This window comes from Heterocephalus glaber, unplaced genomic scaffold (assembly GCF_053883595.1).
Source record: "Heterocephalus glaber isolate CG9 unplaced genomic scaffold, H.glaber_assembly_v1.0 deba00000809, whole genome shotgun sequence".
Classification (NCBI taxonomy): Eukaryota; Metazoa; Chordata; class Mammalia; order Rodentia; family Bathyergidae; genus Heterocephalus; species Heterocephalus glaber.
Window position 1 is genome coordinate 3,983,075 of NW_028258163.1, and position 18,545 is coordinate 4,001,619.

At 54.8% G+C, this 18,545-nt stretch overlaps 3 protein-coding genes across 9 annotated transcripts in view; 1 reads left to right on the forward strand and 2 right to left on the reverse strand.

The window, feature by feature from the left end:
• The window catches only part of Dnajc17 (DnaJ heat shock protein family (Hsp40) member C17), a 40,124-nt gene extending 23,224 nt beyond the window's left edge, over positions 1–16,900 (forward strand). For 2 of the 6 annotated variants that reach the window (XM_087207496.1, XM_087207495.1), the window contains exons 2-12: positions 60–129; positions 425–483; positions 705–792; positions 2,885–2,970; positions 3,220–3,316; positions 3,957–4,000; positions 4,407–4,484; positions 5,048–5,128; positions 5,857–5,967; positions 10,598–10,682; positions 11,154–16,900. In XM_087207496.1, coding sequence (XP_087063622.1) covers positions 60–129; positions 425–483; positions 705–792; positions 2,885–2,970; positions 3,220–3,316; positions 3,957–4,000; positions 4,407–4,484; positions 5,048–5,128; positions 5,857–5,967; positions 10,598–10,682; positions 11,154–11,182 — 828 coding nt within the window. In that variant the 3' untranslated portion in view covers positions 11,183–16,900. Of the gene's footprint in view, positions 1–59; positions 130–424; positions 484–704; positions 793–2,884; positions 2,971–3,219; positions 3,317–3,956; positions 4,001–4,406; positions 4,485–5,047; positions 5,129–5,381; positions 5,584–5,856; positions 5,968–10,597; positions 10,683–11,153 lie in introns of all 6 variants that reach the window. The other 4 variants (XM_004861576.4, XM_021241927.2, XR_015449778.1 and 1 more) reach the window with 3 other exon arrangements.
• Positions 7,018–9,786, reverse strand: CUNH15orf62 (chromosome unknown C15orf62 homolog). The gene has a single exon (XM_013078429.3). It carries the CDS (start codon positions 8,924–8,926, stop codon positions 8,399–8,401), a length of 528 nt encoding a protein of 175 aa, XP_012933883.1. The 5' UTR covers positions 8,927–9,786; the 3' UTR covers positions 7,018–8,398.
• On the reverse strand, positions 11,445–14,447 carry Gchfr (GTP cyclohydrolase I feedback regulator). Of its 2 annotated transcripts, none has more exons than XM_004861579.4 (3): positions 14,303–14,447; positions 12,987–13,081; positions 11,445–11,857 (listed from the first exon to the last, which is right to left on the reverse strand). In XM_004861579.4, the coding sequence occupies exons 1-3, from the start codon at positions 14,336–14,338 to the stop codon at positions 11,734–11,736; spliced, it is 255 nt and encodes an 84-aa protein (XP_004861636.1). In that variant the 5' UTR covers positions 14,339–14,447; the 3' UTR covers positions 11,445–11,733. The 2 variants fall into 2 exon arrangements, with proteins under 2 accessions (XP_004861636.1, XP_021097590.1); XM_021241931.2 differs by having other exon boundaries at positions 12,987–13,093; positions 14,303–14,436.
• Positions 16,901–18,545: the final 1,645 nt, after the last annotated feature.

The window sequence follows — 18,545 nt, forward strand, 5'->3', positions numbered from 1 at the left end:
AGGTTTTCTTGTTTGTCCCTGGAGTAGGGATGAATGATAGTGTCTTCTGACTCTTCCAGGTAAAGAAGGCATACAGGCAGAAGGCCCTCTCCTGCCACCCAGACAAAAATCCAGATAATCCCCGAGCAGGTGAGGTTCTGTAGGGGATGAGAAGAAAGACCTGTGTGCCCGACTCGGTGTCCGCTCCGAGCTCTGTGTGAGGCCGTGGAGGGAGGTGCATGGGGCCTGCTCTGGGCAGCGGGGCCCAGGGCTCACACGCTAGAAATGGCCAGTCAGTGGCTGATGGGCTCCCCCTTCCTCACTGGCCTGGCATTTGCCAGTGTCAGCCTTTCTACCCACCTGTGGCTGCTTTGGAATGCTTTTGCGAAGGAGCACACCATCACCAAGTCTAACTTTATTTTTCTCCTTTCCTTTTTTGGCTTAGCTGAACTCTTCCACCAGCTGTCTCAGGCCTTGGAAGTGCTGACCGATGCTGCGGCCAGGGTGAGTGCCTCCTTCTTTAGGTGACTGTCCCCTGGGGACAGAGAGCACTGCTGCCTTCAGCCTCCATCCTCTGGCCTTAGTCCTTGCTGTCCAGGCCTTGGAGAACCCTCACCAGGCTGCTGCCCAAGTGGCTCTGGGCTGGAAGTCAGGGGCCAGGAAACTACTGGGGCTGTGTCTTTTTCTCTGGTTGACTACTGCTCTGTGTTCCTTTGTGCTGCCAGGCTGCATATGACAAGGTCAGGAAAGCCAAGAAGCAGGCAGCAGCGAGGACCCAGAAACTTGATGAGAAAAGGAAAAGAGTGAAGCTTGGTAGGTAACTTCATACCCCAAGTGGCCTTTGGTTTCCCTTCCCCGCCTTCTTCCTGGACCATCACTTTTAGTTATTCAGAGCCTCTTAGTCGAGGATCTGGGCAAAACACTCTTTGGAAAAATAGCAATTATTAGATTTACTGTTAAAGTTTGGAAACCTTTGGGGGCTGGGATTTAGACTCATAAAGTATGATCAGAATTGGTGTTCTTATTCCCTGCGCCAGGCCAGGTCTCTGTCATTCTTTGCAGCCTCATTCTTGCCCAGAGTTAGTACTCTGACAGACTCTCTGCAGGATTCCAAGATGTCCAGGCTTGCTTGCTCCCCCACATCTCTCTCTCTCTCTCTCTCTCTCTCTCTCTGTCTCTCTCTGTCTGACCTTGAACTCACTAGCTCCTGCCTCAGCCTCTGACTGCTGGGATTATAGGCATGCGCTTATCATGCCCAGCTTTGTTTTCTTTTTCTTCTTTCTTTTTCCTCTGTGGTACTAGGGATTGAACCCAGGGCCTTCACACTGAGCTGTACCCCTAGCCCTGTAGTCCTCCTGCCTCAGCCTCTAAGAGTGCTGGGATTACACGCATGTGATACCATGTCCAGCTCAGGCTTTCTTTTTCTGTTTGCTTTCTTCCTTTTTTATTTTTATTTTAATTTTTTTGGTACTGGGGATCAAACTCGGGACCTTGCGCTTGCGAGGCAGGCGCTGGAACCACTGAGCTAAATCCCTGGCCCTTGCTTCCTTTTTTAAAAAATAGGGTCTCACTGTGTAACCCAGACTGGCCTTAAACTCACAGTGATCCTCCTGCCTGAGCCTCCTAAGTGCTAGGATTATAGGTGTGCATTACTATGCCTGGCAAAAGCTTTTTCTTTTAACAGCTTTATTTTGAGGTGTTCTGGGGCTTTTTGTTTGTTTGTTTCTGGTACCAGCAGTTGAACTCAGGGCCTTGTGCTTGTCAGGCAGATGCTGCACCACTGAGCTACATTCGTGGCCCTTATTTTTAATTTTTTTTTTTTGGTACTGGGGATCGAACTTGGGTCCTTGCACTTTCGGGGCAGGCGGCGGAACCACTGAGCTAAATGCCCGGCCTCATGGCCCCTATTTTAAGGTATTCTTTGCATAACACAACATCCACCCATTTCAAGTAAAGGTCAGTGATTTTTAAAAATTAGGTAGGGCCACTATGACTATAAATCAATCTCAAAACATTTGCATCTACCCAGTAAGATTGGTACAGACAATCTGTACTCCATATTCTCCCCTTCCTGCCATTTAATATGCATGTATTTTGATAAGTGCCCACACCATTCCAATGTAGCCATTGCTCTATTCAGAAAAGAAGAGTGGGCTGTGAGCGTGGCTCAGTGGCAGAGCACTTGCCTGGCATGTGCAAGGCACTGGGTTCAATCCCTGGTACACCAAAAAAAAAAAAAAAAAAAAAGGTGAATAAGGTACACAGAAAGGAAAGCAGTGAGTCCCAGGCCTGAGAGAACTGTTTGTCACAGCAGCTGGCCTGGCACAGGGCCACTGGCAGGTTTCCTGGGGAGGCAGGCGGGGATGCGGACCGGGAGTGATGCTCCTTCCACCCTGCTACCCCTAAGGGAACTTTTGTGGCTGGCCCACAGTACAGCTTGGTAATGGTGAGCTGGGGGGTGAGCGGCAGGAGAGACAGTGAGAACTTGAGCTCCGTGGTACGACCTGAATCCAGCCGAGACAAGGCGCAGCTCAGGCTGTGGTGCCAAACCACGGGGCAGAGGCCAGCGCTCCGCCCACGGGCATCCCTGACACACAGCCTCGGGCTGCTGACAGAGGCACCCACCCGCACCTGTCCTTGCATGTGTGGAAAGAACCAGCTTGGTCAGTGTGAGCTGTTTTAACTCTTCCAAACCCCTGGCCACCTGGCTGGAGTCCATCTCTCTTCTGTGCTCTGACCTTTCAAGAAAGTAACTTGGAGGCATATGGCAGGGTGCAAGGGGCAGCAGTTACTGTATGGGTTGGTCTCCATGGAAACTTTGGAGAAGCAGCCAGAGCTGGGTTGAGCTGAGGCCATGCAGAGACTGCACAAACCAGCAAGTGGGTCATGAAACCCTTGTGCCTAGACCTGGAGGCCCGGGAGCAGCAGGCACAGGCCCAGGGGAATGAGGAGGAGGAGGAGAGCCGGAGCACCAGGACTCTGGAGCAGGAGGTGAGCATCTAGCACGCCTGCCTGAGCGGCATCTGTAGCAGCAACAGGAGCAGGGGTGGGGGATGAGTAGTATGTGGTGGGAAGGGCTTGCTCCTTCCCCCTTCTTCTTCGGGAGCTAGGTGATCTGTCCCACCTGCAGGTTGCTGAGCACTAGCTTGCAAGTGGAGCTTCCCAGGGACCTTTACAAGGTGAGCCAGCCTGGAATTGGATCAGCACAGAATTGTCACCCCTCCGCCCCTCGCTCTACAGATTGCACGCCTACGAGATGAGGGTTCCCGGCAGCTGGAGGAGCAGCAGAGGCTGATCCGGGAGCAGATACGCCAGGACCTTGAGCAGAGGCTGAGAGGTGAGAGCAGTGTGCTCTCCTGTCCTCCAGGCAGCTCCACCCCGCCCAGAGTGGCCACAGCGGCTGCTCCACTGAGTGGCAGCCAAACTCTGCAGACACCCCATGATCCTCCCTCCAGCACACTCTGCTGGTCCCTTCTTACCAGTTCTTGGGAGCCTGTGTGCTTTCACTCTTATCTGGCTGTTTCGGTCTGAGTCCCAAGCAGAGGTGGCTCTCCTTGGAGCAGATGAGCAGGGGAAAGGCCCAGGGTACTCTGCTTCGGTAGAACCATGTGGTCTATAGCTCTGTCTTCTGCCCCAGGAGCTTTTCCAGCCCTTCATTTGGAGAGAACTACAGGTGACCTTCAGAAGGTGGGTGGGCTGGCCACCCCGTGATGGGGCAGGATTGCATCTCCCTTCCCCTCCAAGTCCTCCCCATGGTGGGGCAGGTGTTGCCCTAGGTCAGAAGTGACCTTATCTGCTCCTCTGGCTCTGGCCTACCTCTCCTTTGGGAGAACTATGGATGGCTCGCCTCATATTTTCCTTTTCTTGTTTTTTTGTACTGGGGAGCAAACTGAGGACCTTGCACTTTCAAGGCAGGGGAGGTGCCACTGAGCTAAATCCCTGGCCTTTTCCCTTTCTTCTTTTGCCAATATTTCCAGGAAAGGTGGAAAATACTGAAGGCAAAGGAACCCCCAAACTAAAGGTGAGCATGGGCAGGGTCGGTGAGCTTCCTCACCGCACCTCCCTCGGCAGGGGCAGATGGGCTTGTGGGGAGCACTGGGTCTCTGAGTAAGCCATCACCATCACTGCACCCTTGCCATCTTCCAGCTGCCGGGGGGCCAGGCTGCCTCTCAGAGCCAGCCACAGTGGCTCTAGCCCCGGCGGTTGTAGGGCGAGTGTGTCCCCAGAAGTCCCTAGGGCGGGAAGCGTCACTGAGGGCGAGCCGGCTGCCTTGTCTCTTGGTTTTCATGGGGAAAACATGTTTTGGTGGTGCTCCCTAGTTACAGGTGCTTGGAGACCAGGAGGGCCTTTCTCACACTGTTGAGCTCGGATGTAGGGTCTGGTACTGTTGAACCGAAAGGTCAGTGCTTAATGCCGCTGTCTTTCAGCTGAAGTGGAAGTGCAAGAAGGAGGATGAGTCCCAAGGCGGCTACTCCAAAGATGTCCTTCTGCGGCTTTTACAGAAGGTCAGCCTGCTCTCTCCCTGTCTGTCCTGTCATCTCAGCCCAAAACTCAGCCAAACCCCAGGACTTCACCCCTGCACTTCCTTTCACATCTCCACCTGCCTTTTCTTCTGTACTGTCTCACGGACCATGAGACAGCCTAGAAACTTCTCTCCAGGCACAGTCCTCCTGTCGCTTGCATTGCCACGTGCCCCCTCCGGCCAAGTCTCTCCTTCACTGCCCAAGTCTAGCCTTTACCTCAGAAGCAAAAGGCTGGCCTGAGCGTGCTGGGAGAGGAGTGTTGCGGGCGTGAAAGCCTACCCTCCTCACTCCGTCCGGGGGAGGCAGCTGTGCCACTGTGGCACCCTGAGCCCCAGGCCTGTGCTTATCTCTCCTTTTCAGTCTTACATCCATTTCGGAAATTAACCTTACTTTCCCACCTCTGATCTTCTCTTGCCTGGTAATAAGGTTATTTCCAGTCTGAAAATGTAGCTGTGGGCCTCAGGGCAACCCTGGCTGGTCTCTGGCACAAGCTGGTCCTGGACAACAGCCCAGCCACGCTTACTGGGGCCTCCTTATCCCCACAGTATGGCGAGGTTCTCAACCTGGTGCTTTCCAGTAAAAAGGCAGGCACTGCTGTGGTGGAGTTTTCGACTGTCAAGGCTGCGGTGAGTGCTCCATGGGGCTTGGGAGTCATTCTAGGTCAGGGACCCAGTTTTGTGGCCCTCGGAGTTGGTGACCCACACTCCCAGGGATCTCCGGGCCAGCTCAGAGTGAAGGCTTACCCTCAAGCCCCCCTCCCCAGGAATGCTGGGGGACGCTGTGACATTCACTTTCACGCTGGCTGGCTCCGTATGCTCCATCCTACCCCTCTCTGGGTTTTGAGCTCTAGCACCGCCTTTTGCGCCCACAAATCAATAGGCACCTCCCTGGCACCCTTCCTGAGAGAGGCAAGTCTGCAATGTGAAAGAAGGCAGATTTGGCAAGACGTTGTTCTAAAACCAAAACTAGACAGTTCTCACCAGCGGCGATTGCCACGGAGCAGAAGCTTGAGCAGCTCCCAGGCTCGGTGGTTTGGGCTGCAAAATAGAGCGCACAAGGCTCCAAGTTGTCAAAATCTCAGGTAAAGTCTCAAGGGAGATCACTTTTCTTCTTTGTTGAGCTGTCTGCATTTTATTTTTGACACGCTCCCTAAGTTTCACATCTAAAGCCTTGGCCCACATGCTCTGCACCTGTGCTGCCGAAGTGAGCACAGCCCCACCATCTTCAGGTTGCTGAGGGTGTCCGACTCTGCTGGGAGGACTCGGATGCTGGTTCTGTCCTCTCTGTGGGGTACAGGGCCCCTTTACAGCTGATTTGCATGCATGGCACCAGGACTGCATGCTCTGTTTGACAGGAGCTGGCTGTCCAGAATGAAGTGGGCCTGGTGGATAACCCTCTGAAGATTTCCTGGTTGGAGGGACAGCCCCGGGGCATGGCGGGTGCCAGCCACCCAGAACTGTCCAAGGTAAGGAGCCTGGCTTCACCCATCTGGGCCTGCTTAGGCTCTAGGACCTCCTTAGGGGCCTTCATTCCCACGTCCAGGTCAGCAGGAGTAGAGTGAGATCCGCAGGGCCAGCAGCCTGAGAGGGAGGGCTTGGATTCCCTGTTAATCCCTTTTCCTTTCTGAGGGTCAGAGGGACCCTACCCTACAGATGATTATTATTATTACTTATTTATTTTGGTGCTGTGGATCAAGCTTAGAGCTTCACCCATGCTACACATACATGCTGCACTACTGGGCTACATTCCCAGCCTAACACAGTGCTCTTAGCCCCTGCGTTCCCTCTACATCCATCTCCCTCGAGGACACACCCTCACCCAGAGGGCCTGCAGGCTGCTCGGCTGTGATGTGAAGCACGCGGAGCTTAGATGACCTAGTGCTGCAGGGGAGAGACAGCTGCCTCAGGCAGCTCTTTCCTTCTCCACCACTTCAGTTTTCCAGGTGTGTCTCTGGCGCCCCAGACAGAAACTGACTGTGAAAGGCCAACATCCCCTCTAGAAATAACGCTGGCCCCTCGCTGGCCCTGGGGCACTGTCAAGTCTGGTGGCCCACGCTTGGAGAGGTGTGCAGCTTCCTGCTGATGCTAGCTTAGTGCTGGCTGCCAGTCCTTGAGGCTCCAGCAAGGCTTGTGTTCACCCTGCCTCCCAAGGCCTTGATATTTTCTGGCACAGATGCAGAGGCTGGGGTTGCAGGGCTTTCGGTCACACCTGACCTGACCTTAGTCAGCCTGCTTTGGGGCCAAGAGCCAGCATCCTGGCCCTTCATGTCTCTGAAACACTCCGGGTGCCTGTGCAGTGAGTCTCAGCCCCATACTGGGTTAGCAGGAGCTCTGCTCACCATCTGTCTTCCCACCTGCCTCAGGGACCAGGAGCTGTCTTGGGAGTATGTCCCACACCCAGGACAGAGGGGGAATATGAAGTGTGCTGAGCCCCATTCAGGACCCTGGTTTAAAAGAAACCCCACTCCCCCACCTTCAAGTCCCAGCACTTCACAGCCCTAGTAACACTCCACAGGTTGTGTTGGAAAGAACTTTATTATCTCCTGTATGCACAAAGGAACATTACAGCTTAGCATCTCCACGTAAGAGAAGGAAAGGAGGCCAAAGATTTGGGTTGTGGAGGCAGTGGGTATCAGAGATTCTCTCCCCCTCTGCCATGCTATGCTTGGAGAGGCCTGGTGTGGCCTCCGTGGTCTAGCTGAGTGCTGCTGAGCTCTGGCTTCAGGTCTTCTGGCCAGGCCACAGGGTAAGGCTGGAGCACAGCTGGTAGCCTGGACCCAGTGAGCTTGGCTAGGCTGGCAGTCGAATTGCCAGTGGTTTGGGCAGGGCAGAGTTCCCCAGGCTTGGCAGAAGATTCAGGAGACCAGATATGCTGCTTCATGGTTTAGTATCTACCCCTGATCAGTCCTCCTGTCTGCCAGCAAAGAAATCTGCCACTGTTTCTGCAGCATTTCCTAAAGACTGCCATTGCTAATAGTTCTGGGAATCTTCAAAGCACCCCTTTGTAAACCATGTTGGTGCCTCTGGCTGACACCCTCAAGAGCTGCTTCTTCGGGGCCAGGAATTGCTCCATGCAGCTGTGGTGACAGGCTGTCTGTTATGTCTTCTTCGCTGTTAGTGATTTGTTTGGTTTTCCTCTTTCGTTTTGCTCTGTGTCTCTACCTACCTCTCCCCAGCCTGTTCTTGCTCCTGCAGCCTCGGATGCTTCTCCCTTCCCTGCCCATCCTATGTGTGAATGGCTGCAGGCCAGAGTCCAGCCAGTGCTGTCTGGTGGACTGTCCAGGGATGTCCCTGTCCTTGCTGTGCTTCCCAGTGTGGTACCATTAACCAGGTGTAACCGAACATTTGAAACATGGCTAGTGTAGCAAGGAACTGATTTAGGGTTTTTATTTCAGTGTCCTTAAGTAGCCATATGTATCAAGTGGCCACCCAACTGGACAGAGGCAAGCCTATTTCCCCTCTCAGGCCTCCCCACTGTCCCCTTCAGCTTGGGCTGGACCGCTTTGGCCCCGATGTGTCCCATGACCTCTGTGCTGACAGTTGCTGCAGAGGAGGCTGGTGCAGGGCAGTGTCGATTCTGCCTAGTCAGTGTCCTCGCCCTGACTCACCCCTGTGCCCTCCTGTGACTCTGCTGGCCTCTGTGGTTACCAGGTGTGGCCTCCCCTTCCTGGCTTCAGTAGGTTCCTCCAGGGCACCTGCTAGAAAATGACCTCCTGTGTCTCCACTGGTCTCTGTCCTGTCCTTCTGGGTAACTTGGACAACTGTTCAGGACCCAGAAGGCAGGGAGAACTCTGGATTCCTATCTTTGCCTTTTCCTCGTGGCACAACTGTACCCCCCTCCCTTGGGTTGCCAGGCTTCAGCTTCTACGTCACCCCAGCTCTGCCCTGCTCACCCACTCAGAAGCTGGGCTCACTGGGGAACTGCTCCCTCAGCATCTGTAGAACCTCCTCAAGCAGCGAAATCCCCAGGTCCACCTTGAAGGAGAAGAACTGGTCACCTAGGTCTGGAGCGGGTGTCCTCTGAAAGGGGGCAGTGTCCAAAAGGCCCTCCTCTGAGGACTGGTGAAGGGTGCCCGCCAGGGAGAGTGCCGAGGGCAGACGAGCGGCGTGGGCAGTAGGGTAGGCCGCAGGGGCCTCCAGGATGTCAGGGCAGCTGCAACTCTCTCGGTAGAGGCGTGGGGGCTTGGGTGGGGCCAGCAGGGTGGCCCGAGGCTGCTCATCTCCCCACAAGGGCAGACGCCGTCCATCTGGCCTCCCTCGAAGTTCCCGGATGACCTCTCGGTTGCTGTACTCCTCGTGGTCACCAGCAGCAGTGCTGGCCTGGCTCAGCTCACTGCCCTGTCGCCGGAGTCGCCGTGGCCGCCCCAGGGTCAGCCGCTTGAGGAAGGAGGCACTGCAGAAGGAGCCTTTCCGCCAGGTCTCCATGGGACCCAAGGGAGCCAGCAGGCAGCCCTGGCACCTCAGAAACCCGGCACTCAGCAGCAGCTAGTGACCATCAGGTCCCCACTGGGCGGTGAATGCCAGCAGTCAGGGACAGTATGAGTGCACTTGAAGCGGAGGCCTGGGCTTCTGCTCAGCACAGTCCTCTGGCCAGCATCTTGGATGGTGACACGAGGCCCAGGAAGGAGCACTTTTTGTCCAGGAGAGCAAAGAGCTAGGAGTCCTGGTCGCAAGAGGCCCCACAGGGACAGGAGTGACCTGGTTACCTGATAGGGCAGTGGAAAAAACCCCAGCGGGAGCAGAGCACTTACGGCGCTGGGGCAAGAGCAGCTGGGTGGCAGAGGAAGATTCTCTCACGGGCTCCTTCCGCAGGCAGAGGCAGATGCACCCAGCTCTCCTCTCTGGCTGCTCTGGGCACTGCCGTCTCTAGGCCAGTGGAGGATAGTGCCTTCTCTGCCAGTGGCTGTGGGACTCTGATTAGTGGCTTGGGTGTTTGTGCCAGTGTGGCGGTGGCAGTGTTTTGTTTTCAGCTGACTCAGTCAGGTGGGAAGCTGGGTTTCAGGCTCTGAAGTAATTGCAGCATCCGCAGGCAGAAGCTGGGCAGCTGTGACCAACACCCCAGGGCGATGGGAGCTTCAGATTCCTCTTGAGACTGCTAGGGGCAGCCTGCATTGTGTGTCACCATGCTACTTCCTGTCTTACCACAGCCTCAGCACCCTGGCCCCAGCAGGCAGGCCTGCTCCCCAGCCCCCAGTGTGTCTGGGAGGAGCCCAGGAGGGAGAGAAACCTGTCGCTGGGCAGGTGACTCAGTTCTGGGGCCAGGTGCCAGGCCCTCATTAGCAGAGCCTGCAAGAATGGGGGAAGGGGCAGAGGGTATGTTAACGGGAAGCAGCCTGCAAAGGGCTCGGCTCCTCCCAGGGCGGGGCTGGGCTGTGCCAGGGTGACTCCAAGTTTTCTTGGCAGAGCAGCAGTAACTCTCGGAAGGAAGCACTGCCCTCCCCATGGCCTGACAGCCAGTCTGGCTGCTCAGTTTCCTCCTCCTCCCTCCTTTCCCAGAGGGCCTCCCAGGAGGAGAGCAGTTGAGGGGCAGGGCCTGTTGCTCCCCCTCACTGTGCTCTCATTCTTCCCCTGGGCAGCTGGGCCTTCTTCAGTCCCCCCTTCTTCAGAGGGGCTGGGCCAGGTGGTGCTGCTATGAACTGTTGGTGCCCTAGAGGTCTGGCCAGGAGGGCGGCTCTCCTAGGAGAGAGGGCAGCCGGAGTTGTGGGAGGGCATGGGATGGGCAGGGCTGAGTGGCACTTCCTGTTTCTCTGTGTCCCTTCTCTGAAGCAGTTGGCCAGGGCCTGGCAGTTTAACTCCAGCCACTCCCTTCTTATCCCCGGTCACTGACCACCCAACTTTCCTCCTGGCCCATCCCACAGAGTGCACAGGTCCACACCAGAGAGCACTGCATTTGTGCCTCAGGTGTGCTGCGTATCTCTCCTCGAAGCCAGCTGACCACAGAGTGGTCTCCCAGGAGGGAGGACAGGATCTAAGTCACACTGCAGACCTCATCAGGGTGTGAGGTTGGTGGCACAGCACTCCACTGCAGAGCTGCTGCTCCACCCTACTGGCCCATTGAGCTACTTGTTTATTATTCTTTTGATTATTAAAATATAGCTCTCCTTCACCCCACACTGTGCTGGAAAGATCATAAAAGAAACCATGGGCCCTGCCCTCTGGGAGCTGCTGTGTATGATTAGGGGTGAGTTGGCCTCCTGCTTGCTCTCTTGCTGTCTAGAGTGAGCTATTTGAGGCTGTGTCGCATGCAGGGCTCCATCCTGTGTCCTCAGACCAGACCCTCAGAGCTCAGGAAGCTGAGCAGTGGGGAGGGGACAGTCCTCTGTCCCCAGCTGAGCTGCTTCACTGGGGGAGGGAAGGAGACAGGGCCTGGGCAGACATGGGGAAGTGATTTGCCAGAGAGATGAAAGAGTCAACTAGATGTGACAGTCCTGGGTGGGCGGCAGCTGTCACAGGCTGAGGGCAGCTCACACAGGAGACCCGGGCCGGGCAGTGTGGCCCACTGGCTCTGAGAGCACAGGGATGAGCCCCTTTCCTCTGTCTTCCTTCCCTCCATGGCTGGGACTGCAGGTCTGCCTAGGCCCTGTCCTGAGTCTGAAGCCTGTGGGCCTGTGACCTGCTGCCTCTGATACCTCCCTGTCCTTCTGTCCCCCAGGGCTCAGTGGTGTCAGAGAAGGACTATGAGAGCCTCGTCATGATGCGAATGCGCCAGGCAGCTGAGCGCCAACAGCTGATCGCCCAGATGCAGCAGGAGGATGAGGGGCAGCCAATGTAGCCTCAGGCTCCCACCCTCCCACCCCACAGCCTTTTTCTTAACCAGTTCAATAAACTTGTTTTTCAAAGAAACAGCTAGCCCCATGCCTAGGTGTAGGAACCTGGGCTCTTTTCTGGGTGGGGCAGACCCCCACGAAACTGAGTCATAAGTCACTGCCAGGCAGAGCAGAGCAACCACTCATTAGAGCCCTTTATTGGCGTGGACAGCATGCAGCACCCACCCAGCCCTCCTGGGCTCTCCTCCACTGGACTCTGCTCCGGGTGGGCAGCCTGTAGCTGGGTGACGATGTAACGCCTGGGCCAGGGCCTTCCCCTCCTGCCCTGACTGCGGCCAGGTGAACCCTGCCCATCTGTGCTTGGCTGAGGAAGGTGACAGTTTGGGAAGAGAGCAGACAGTCAGTGAGGCAAGGCTGGGGCCCTCCAAAGAACAGGTGTCCCATCCGCAAGTCAGTGTGAGAAGGTCACTCCTTGTGCAGGCACCACACCAGGGTCTGGCCCACCCCTGTCATGCTCAACACGCGGAAGCCCCTGCGTTCCAGCTTGTCCAAGACTATTCGAGGAGGGTCGTTGACATAGTATTCCCAGCTGCAAAGAGACCAGGGTGGTGGGCAACGTGTGAGAGCACACAGAGCAAGCCCTGCAAAGCTGGGAGCTGCTGGGGTCAGGCCAGTCAGAACTCCATCGAGTGGCATTTGCTAGGCACTTCCTGGACGACAGGCTAGCCACACATTCACAGGCCCTCCTGTCAAGCACTGCACATGTGTTAGTTCATTTTTTTCCTCAAACAGCCTAACAAAGATACCCTTATTGCCATTTACACCTTGTTGCCATTTACTATTAGCACAGGGGCTCAAGTGGCTTTCACAGTGTCACAGAGTAGCCCAGTGTTAGTCTAGAGCAGGCTTTGGCACCCCTCCATCCTGTTTGGGAGAAGTAGCCAGCTCTCCTCATCCTGGCATCTGGGCCCCTCTGGCTGCCCTGCTGCCCTGCAGTCCTGGAACCACAAGGCTGACCCCTCCCTGGCGTGGAGGATGCTCGGCTTCCCTTCTCTCAGGTTTAGTTGCTGCTGTGGGGCTGTGAAGCAGGTAAGGGGGGAGTGCCTCAGGGCCAAGGGATGGGGTTGGCTGCTGGCCTCCAGCCCTGACCTGAGGGGCTGGGAGTGGGTCTTTGAACTGAAATTCTCTCTGGCAACCCTTCTCAAGATTCCAGAATCTGTGAGGCCAGGGCTTCCCCCTACTGAGTTGGAAGGGTATGGGCAGAAAAGGAAGCAGGGGTCTTAGTTTCCATGTCAATGTGGAGATGAGTGGAGGCTGCCCACGGAAGTGGCCAAGTCCCCAGGCGGCAGCAGAACTGGAAGCAGGAGTCAGTCTTCCTGCTGTTTCAGCACAGCTGCAGCTTCCTCAGCGGCTCAAGACAGAAAGTTTTCTCTGCCTATCTTTGCTCGATGGGGTCCAGCTTAGAGGTGAGAGGGCAGGACAAACAACAACCTGCTTAGAAGCCCTAGACCTGGGGAACTGACTCCTCCCATGAGGATGGGCTAAGTGAAGGAAGCCAGTGGGGGCTTTCTGGCTGGCCAAGGGGAGCTGTGGATGAAACCAGCTAGGGGGTTCAGAGCCCCCAGATGCAGGTGGGGGGCTCAGGCAAGGTGGTGTGCAAAGAACAAGCAGGGTGAGGGCCTCCCAGCGAGAAGGTGCAGAGGGACGCCTCTACTTACAAGTTGTTGCCCAGGACACTTCTCTTGGAGGCCCCCAGATGCTGCATCAGCTCCGGATCTGAGTGCTCATCGCCCACCATGGTGGGGCCCACCTCCTGCAAGGTAAGCTGAGGTGGCTGCCTGCTCAGTTGCCAGAGCACATGTTCGATCTCATTCCACTGCCTTCCGGCCCTGGGCAAACTTCAGGTGAGGGCTGAGGCAGAGGGGTGGGGCCCATCACTGATCAGCCCTAGCAGCGTGGGCCTCCTTGACTCCTCCGAGCAGAGCCAGGCACCCCCACCCATGTCTGTGTGTATAAAGATCACCGGGAGAATGACAGACTTGAACACACATTCACACAAAAGCTTGTGCGAAGGCAAGTGAATTTCAGTTTTAAAAAAAACCCAAAACTTGTACACACGTTAATTAGCAGGATTATTTGTAATGGCCAAAAGGTAGAAACAAAAGTTTGCCATTTGATGACTGAGTAAATAGAATGCATAGCCTAAGTGGCAATAAAATAAAAGAACGAGCACCAATCCGTGCTGCAGTGTGGATGGAGCCTGAAAACACTGAAGGAAGAGAGGGTAGACATAGGAGACCATGGATGTCGGCGTGTAGGTCAGGGTCACTGCAGGTCAGGGAAATGAGTGACGAGCGGGTGCCGGGCCTCTTTAGGTGTTAGAGATGTTCTAGAATTGATTACGTAAACAAACATAGTGAATTCTTTGGAATCTGTAATATATGTCAGTAAGCTATAATTTTTAAAAAGAATCATTAGAGGAAGGCATTTCTAAATATGCATTTCCAAATTGAGAGAAAGTGTGCTGGGAAGGGGTCCCGGAATCCACATTTTAGCACCTGCACAGGTGCAGATGATCCTGTCATGAACCCACGCACCTGAGCTTTCCTTCATCCTGCAAGGGAGCTGGGTCCCCTCCGCTAGAGGAAGTGGGAAGGAGCACTCTGCTGCCCCACCAGGGCCCAGTGACCCATCACCTTCATTTTCCAGAGAAGAGGCCTCTACCCCCCCCCCCCCGCCCCCACAGGCAGGGGTGAGTCCTCCCTGGGAGGGACGCGGCAGGAGGTGTCTAGCGTCTTCGCCGCTTCTTGTCATTCCCACATCTCTGTCCTCAGGTAATGCCCTTCGTGCCCGCGGAGCGGCTCCAGGAGGGCACTGTGCAGCAGGTGCGGGGCTCCCGCGTCGTGGGACAGGTCGCTCCGTGCCCCCCCCCGCCCCCTGGTTGCCTCTGCAAGGGGCGTGTCGCCTGAGACCCAGCCCAGGGCCGCCCTGAGCGCCCTCTCCCCACGGGCGCCCGTAGGCGGCGGGTACTCACCATGCGGATCTGGGTGCTGATGAGCAGGTAAGGCATGGTGCGCGCGTCCCGCCCGGCTCCCCCGCGGCACTGGGCTCAGGGCACGGACCCCGCGTGTGGCTGCGACCAAGGCTCAGTGTTCCGTTACTCAGGCGCTGCCCCCGTGTCCGGCCAATCAGGCGCTGGCGCTGTGACGCTTGCAGGCTCCGCCTGCCCCTGCGCTCCTAGCCACGGACTTGGACCTGGGGCCACCTTCAGTCTCAGCGGAGAGGTCTCGCCATCAGGGATGGGCTGTGCGGGGCAGGGGTGTCCCAGGGACTGGACTAGCCTCTCATGGCAGCGTGGAGAGCGTGTGCTGACCCTGCACCCGCTTCCTGCAGCACCTCCAAGTCCTGCTGGTCCCCTCCAGTCCCCATGCAGCAGAGTGGAGAGCAAACGGTGCCGCACGCCAAGCACCAGCCACCTGCCCCGGGACGCCGCGACATCTTTAGCAGACCCCCACTTTCCCTCGCCAAAACACCTTTCCCAGAGGTTTTTTTTTTTTTTTTTGGTATCGAGGATAGAACTCGGGACCTTGTGCTTGCCAGGCAGGCGCCGGGACCACTGAGCTAAATCCCCGGCCCTCCCAGAGATTCTTTAAGCGCAGGGGAAGCCCGGGCAGGAAGCTTGTGCCTACCCCTGAATGCCGAGACTGAAATTCCCTCCTGGAGGGGCGCACAGCGCAGTCAGCCAAGGACCAATTCCTAGCGCGGGGCGGGGCCTCGCGTTTCTCCAGTAACTTCGGCGCCGCGGCAGTGCCAGTCGGAAGTGACTCAGGGGAGGGAATCCGGCCCCTCTGTGGAAAGCTCACGCGCAAGAGGTCAGGAGGCCACCCCGGGGGCAGGTGAACAGCTTCCCCCACACCAGCTGCCAAAGACAGGGCGTCGAGTCCGTGGCCAGCGTCCCCACCCGAATCTGGGTACAGCAAAATCTGACCGTTCGACATTCCTTGTCTGCCTTAGGAGGAGTGGTTCCTTAAAAAGCAAAGTAAAACAAAAACACCCCATAACCTCACCTCGCAGGCCCTGGAAGCATTCACACTTTCTTCAGGGTATCCACAGGCTGTCCAGCTCCCTGATGGACTTGGGAGAGGTAAAGGAAGCAGAAGTTCCTGTCCTAAACGGCCCTCTGTGTTTCCCTCCCTGACCTCTACCGGGACTAACAGTGTAGCCAGATGGAGAAGGCTCATTCATGCTCAGCAAAGAAACTGTGAAAATCGGGCCCGGGATTTAGCTCAGTGGTTTCGCCGCTTGCTGCATAAGCGAGGACCCGAGTTCGATCTCCGGTACCAAAAGAAAATGAGAAAAGATGCCTACCCCTGACCCACAAAGAACTCACAAAATGAGTGAGGAAAAGATAAACCAATACTGTAGAAAAGCCATGGACAAGAGACATGGCAAGGCACTGTGTGGAGGACATGACCAATAAACACCTAACAAGAGGCCCAGCAGCATTAGAAATCCTGGAAATGAAAATCCAGCTACATTTTAAACCATGACACAATACTGCTTTGCAGATTAACAAAAAAGAAGAAAAGATTTAAAATTTGTAAATGTTGGGGTTGGGTATTTAGCTCAGTGGTACAGGGCTCGCCTAGCAAGTGTGAGGCCCTGGGTTCAGTCCTCAGCACCAAAACATTTTTAAAAAAAAATTTGTAAATATCGCCAGGTGGAGGTTTGCACCTATAGTGTCAGCAACTCAGAAGGCCAAGGCATGAAGATCACTTGAGTCTAGGAGTTCAAGACCAACCCGGGGACCCCCTGCTTTTCTTTTAAAAAATCAAGTGTTGATAATGACTAACATTTGAGACATTGCTGTTGGGTTTGCAAATCAGTGTAATTGATACAAGCAACAGGGATCTCCTGTGCTGAAGCTGACCCTCTCCTAGACAGGCCCCAGGAAAACTTACTCTCAGGGACCACGCAATGCTGTCATTGGCAAAAGTCTGGAAACAGCCCCTATATTCATGAAAAGTAGACTAGATTTAAAGTTTTTGGTAGCTGGGCATAGTGGTGCATGCCTACAGTCTCAGCTGCTCAGGAGGCTGAGGCAGGAGGAGCCTAGGAGTTTGAGACTAGCCTGGGCAACACAGCAAGACCTTGTCTCCAAAAGGAAAAAAAAAAGAGAGAGAAGGAAATATTATTGGTAGATCATACAATGGAAAATTTATAGCATTGAAGTGAGTGAAAAAGCAAATCCTTTGACACATACCTGCAGTCCCAGCACTGGGGAGGTTGAAGCAGTGAGGAGGAGATGGGGCAAAAGGCACCTGGCTGGACAAGTGGGTGTGACCTGTCAGGCATGAGGACACATGCGCAGAAGAGTTCCCAAGCCCTGCATCCACGACCAATCAGAAAGTGCTGATTAGATCTGGTGGAAATCAAGCAGGTTTTCGATAGGATGCCTAGATCCGGTGAGCCTGAGGAGGGGGGGATGCAAGACAGTGGCCATGGCTGCTGTGAGGTCTTTTCTGGTCCTGTCTTACTGCAGTGTGCCTCTTTTCCTGCCTTTACTTGGCTCACACTCTGCAGAGCCTATTTCTTTTCCTACCTTTAATAAATGTAAAACCTTGCTACCTTTTTCACTTGTCTCGTCCAATTCTCTGTACAGGACAACAAGAACCTGGAAAGAATCTCTAGAAGGGGCCCCAAGCACCCCAGAACCCTGCTAACAGCAGGAGGATCCCTGCAAGTCCCAGGCCAGAATGAGCTACATAGGAAGTTCAAGGTCATTCTGAACCATGTAGACCACGTAGTGAGATCATGTCTCAGAACAACAAAACATTGTTTGGACATTTAAAAACTGCCAGTTAAAGATTAGAAATTGCAAATCTTTTTGAAACTGTAAATGTAAGAGAACTTTCTTTGGGGGCATCTTGGGGATCACCACTTGGGAGACAGATTCAGATAGCTCAGTGTTCCAAAGGAGGTAGGGCAAGTGGCGCTTATATTGGCAAAAAGCTCTTAAGTCATCACAGTTAATTGCATTAGTCAGCTTTGCATTACTGTAGTGAAATACCCGAGACTGTTAGCTTAGAAAGAGAAAGGCTTGTTTGGGCTGATGGTTATGGAGGTTCTGATCCAAGACTGGGTGGTGCCCTTGGTCTGGGCCTCCATGAGGGCAGCGCATCACGAAGGAGGGCATAGGGCAGACTGCTCCATCAGGAGGCAGCAGGCAGACGAGAGGCAGGGCTCCCACAGTCCTCTTCCAGGGCTTGCTCCCAGGGACCCGAGAACCTCCCGCCAGCCTCCTAAAGGACTCACAGCCCCCAGTAGAGCCACCCTGGCAGTGACACATGGGCCTTCAGGGACCCTCATCCAAACCGTAGCAATAATTAAAACTGTTTGTAGAGAAACTTCTATTAAATATGAAAAAGAATGCAAGAGCTACTTGATGTGGGCTATGTGGCTAGTAGAAGATAAAGAAAATAATGGATAAGCCAAGTAGAATTGTCCATAAACAAGAGTCACATAACCTCCTGATACGTGTCTCCAGTCTCTGGGGACTGCCATTATTCCAGAAGCAGCCAGAGGGTGGTGGTGACTGATTCACCTTCCTGGGCATCAGCTTTACACACAAGTTCTGTCCCTCAGTGGCTTCCCAACTTCATTTGGAAAAGCCCTTTTGGTGTTGTTTCCTTCATTATGTGCCTTATAATTAAAAAAAAAAAACCTATGTGATCAAATTATAAGAAAAAAGCTGGCTGTGGTGGTGCACATCTGAAAGCCCAGCACTTGGGAGGCTGTGGCAGGAGGATTGCTGTGAGTTTGAGGCCAGTCTAGACTAGTGAGACCCTGTTTCAAAAAAGGGGGGGTGGGTGCAGGGATGTAGCTCAGTGGTTCTGGCACCTGCCTCACAAGCACAAGGTCCCAAGTTCGATCCCTGGTACCCCCCCCAAAGGGGGGGGGTATGTAGCTCAGCAGCACAGCACCTGCCTGTCAAGTGCAAGGTCCTGAGTTCGATCCCTGGTACCAAAAAAAAAAAAAAAGATAAAGAAAAGTAGGGAATCCTATAATCCCAGCACTCTGGAAGCTTTGAGTCCAGCCTGGGCAAGTTAGGGAGGCCCTGTTTAAAAAAAACCAAAAAAACGAGGCAGGTGTGGTGGCACATACCTGTAATTCCACCACTTGGGAGGCTGAGGCAGGAGGATCTCCGTGAGTTTGAGAGCAGCCTGTGCTACATAGTAGTTCAAGGCCAGCCTGAATCACACAGTGAGACCCTATGT

Excerpts from the sequence above, each read along its gene's own strand:
- CUNH15orf62 (XM_013078429.3), bottom strand. The coding sequence starts at position 8,926 with ATGGAGACCTGGCGGAAAGGCTCCTTCTGCAGTGCCTCCTTCCTCAAG.
- Gchfr (XM_021241931.2), bottom strand. The coding sequence starts at position 14,338 with ATGCCTTACCTGCTCATCAGCACCCAGATCCGCATG. Across the intron at positions 13,094-14,302 it reads TCAGCACCCAGATCCGCATG|CTTACCTTGCAGGAGGTGGG; the intron begins GTGAGTACCCGC and ends CAGCCACCTCAG. Across the intron at positions 11,858-12,986 it reads AGTGTCCTGGGCAACAACTT|CTGGGAATACTATGTCAACG; the intron begins GTAAGTAGAGGC and ends GTCTCTTTGCAG.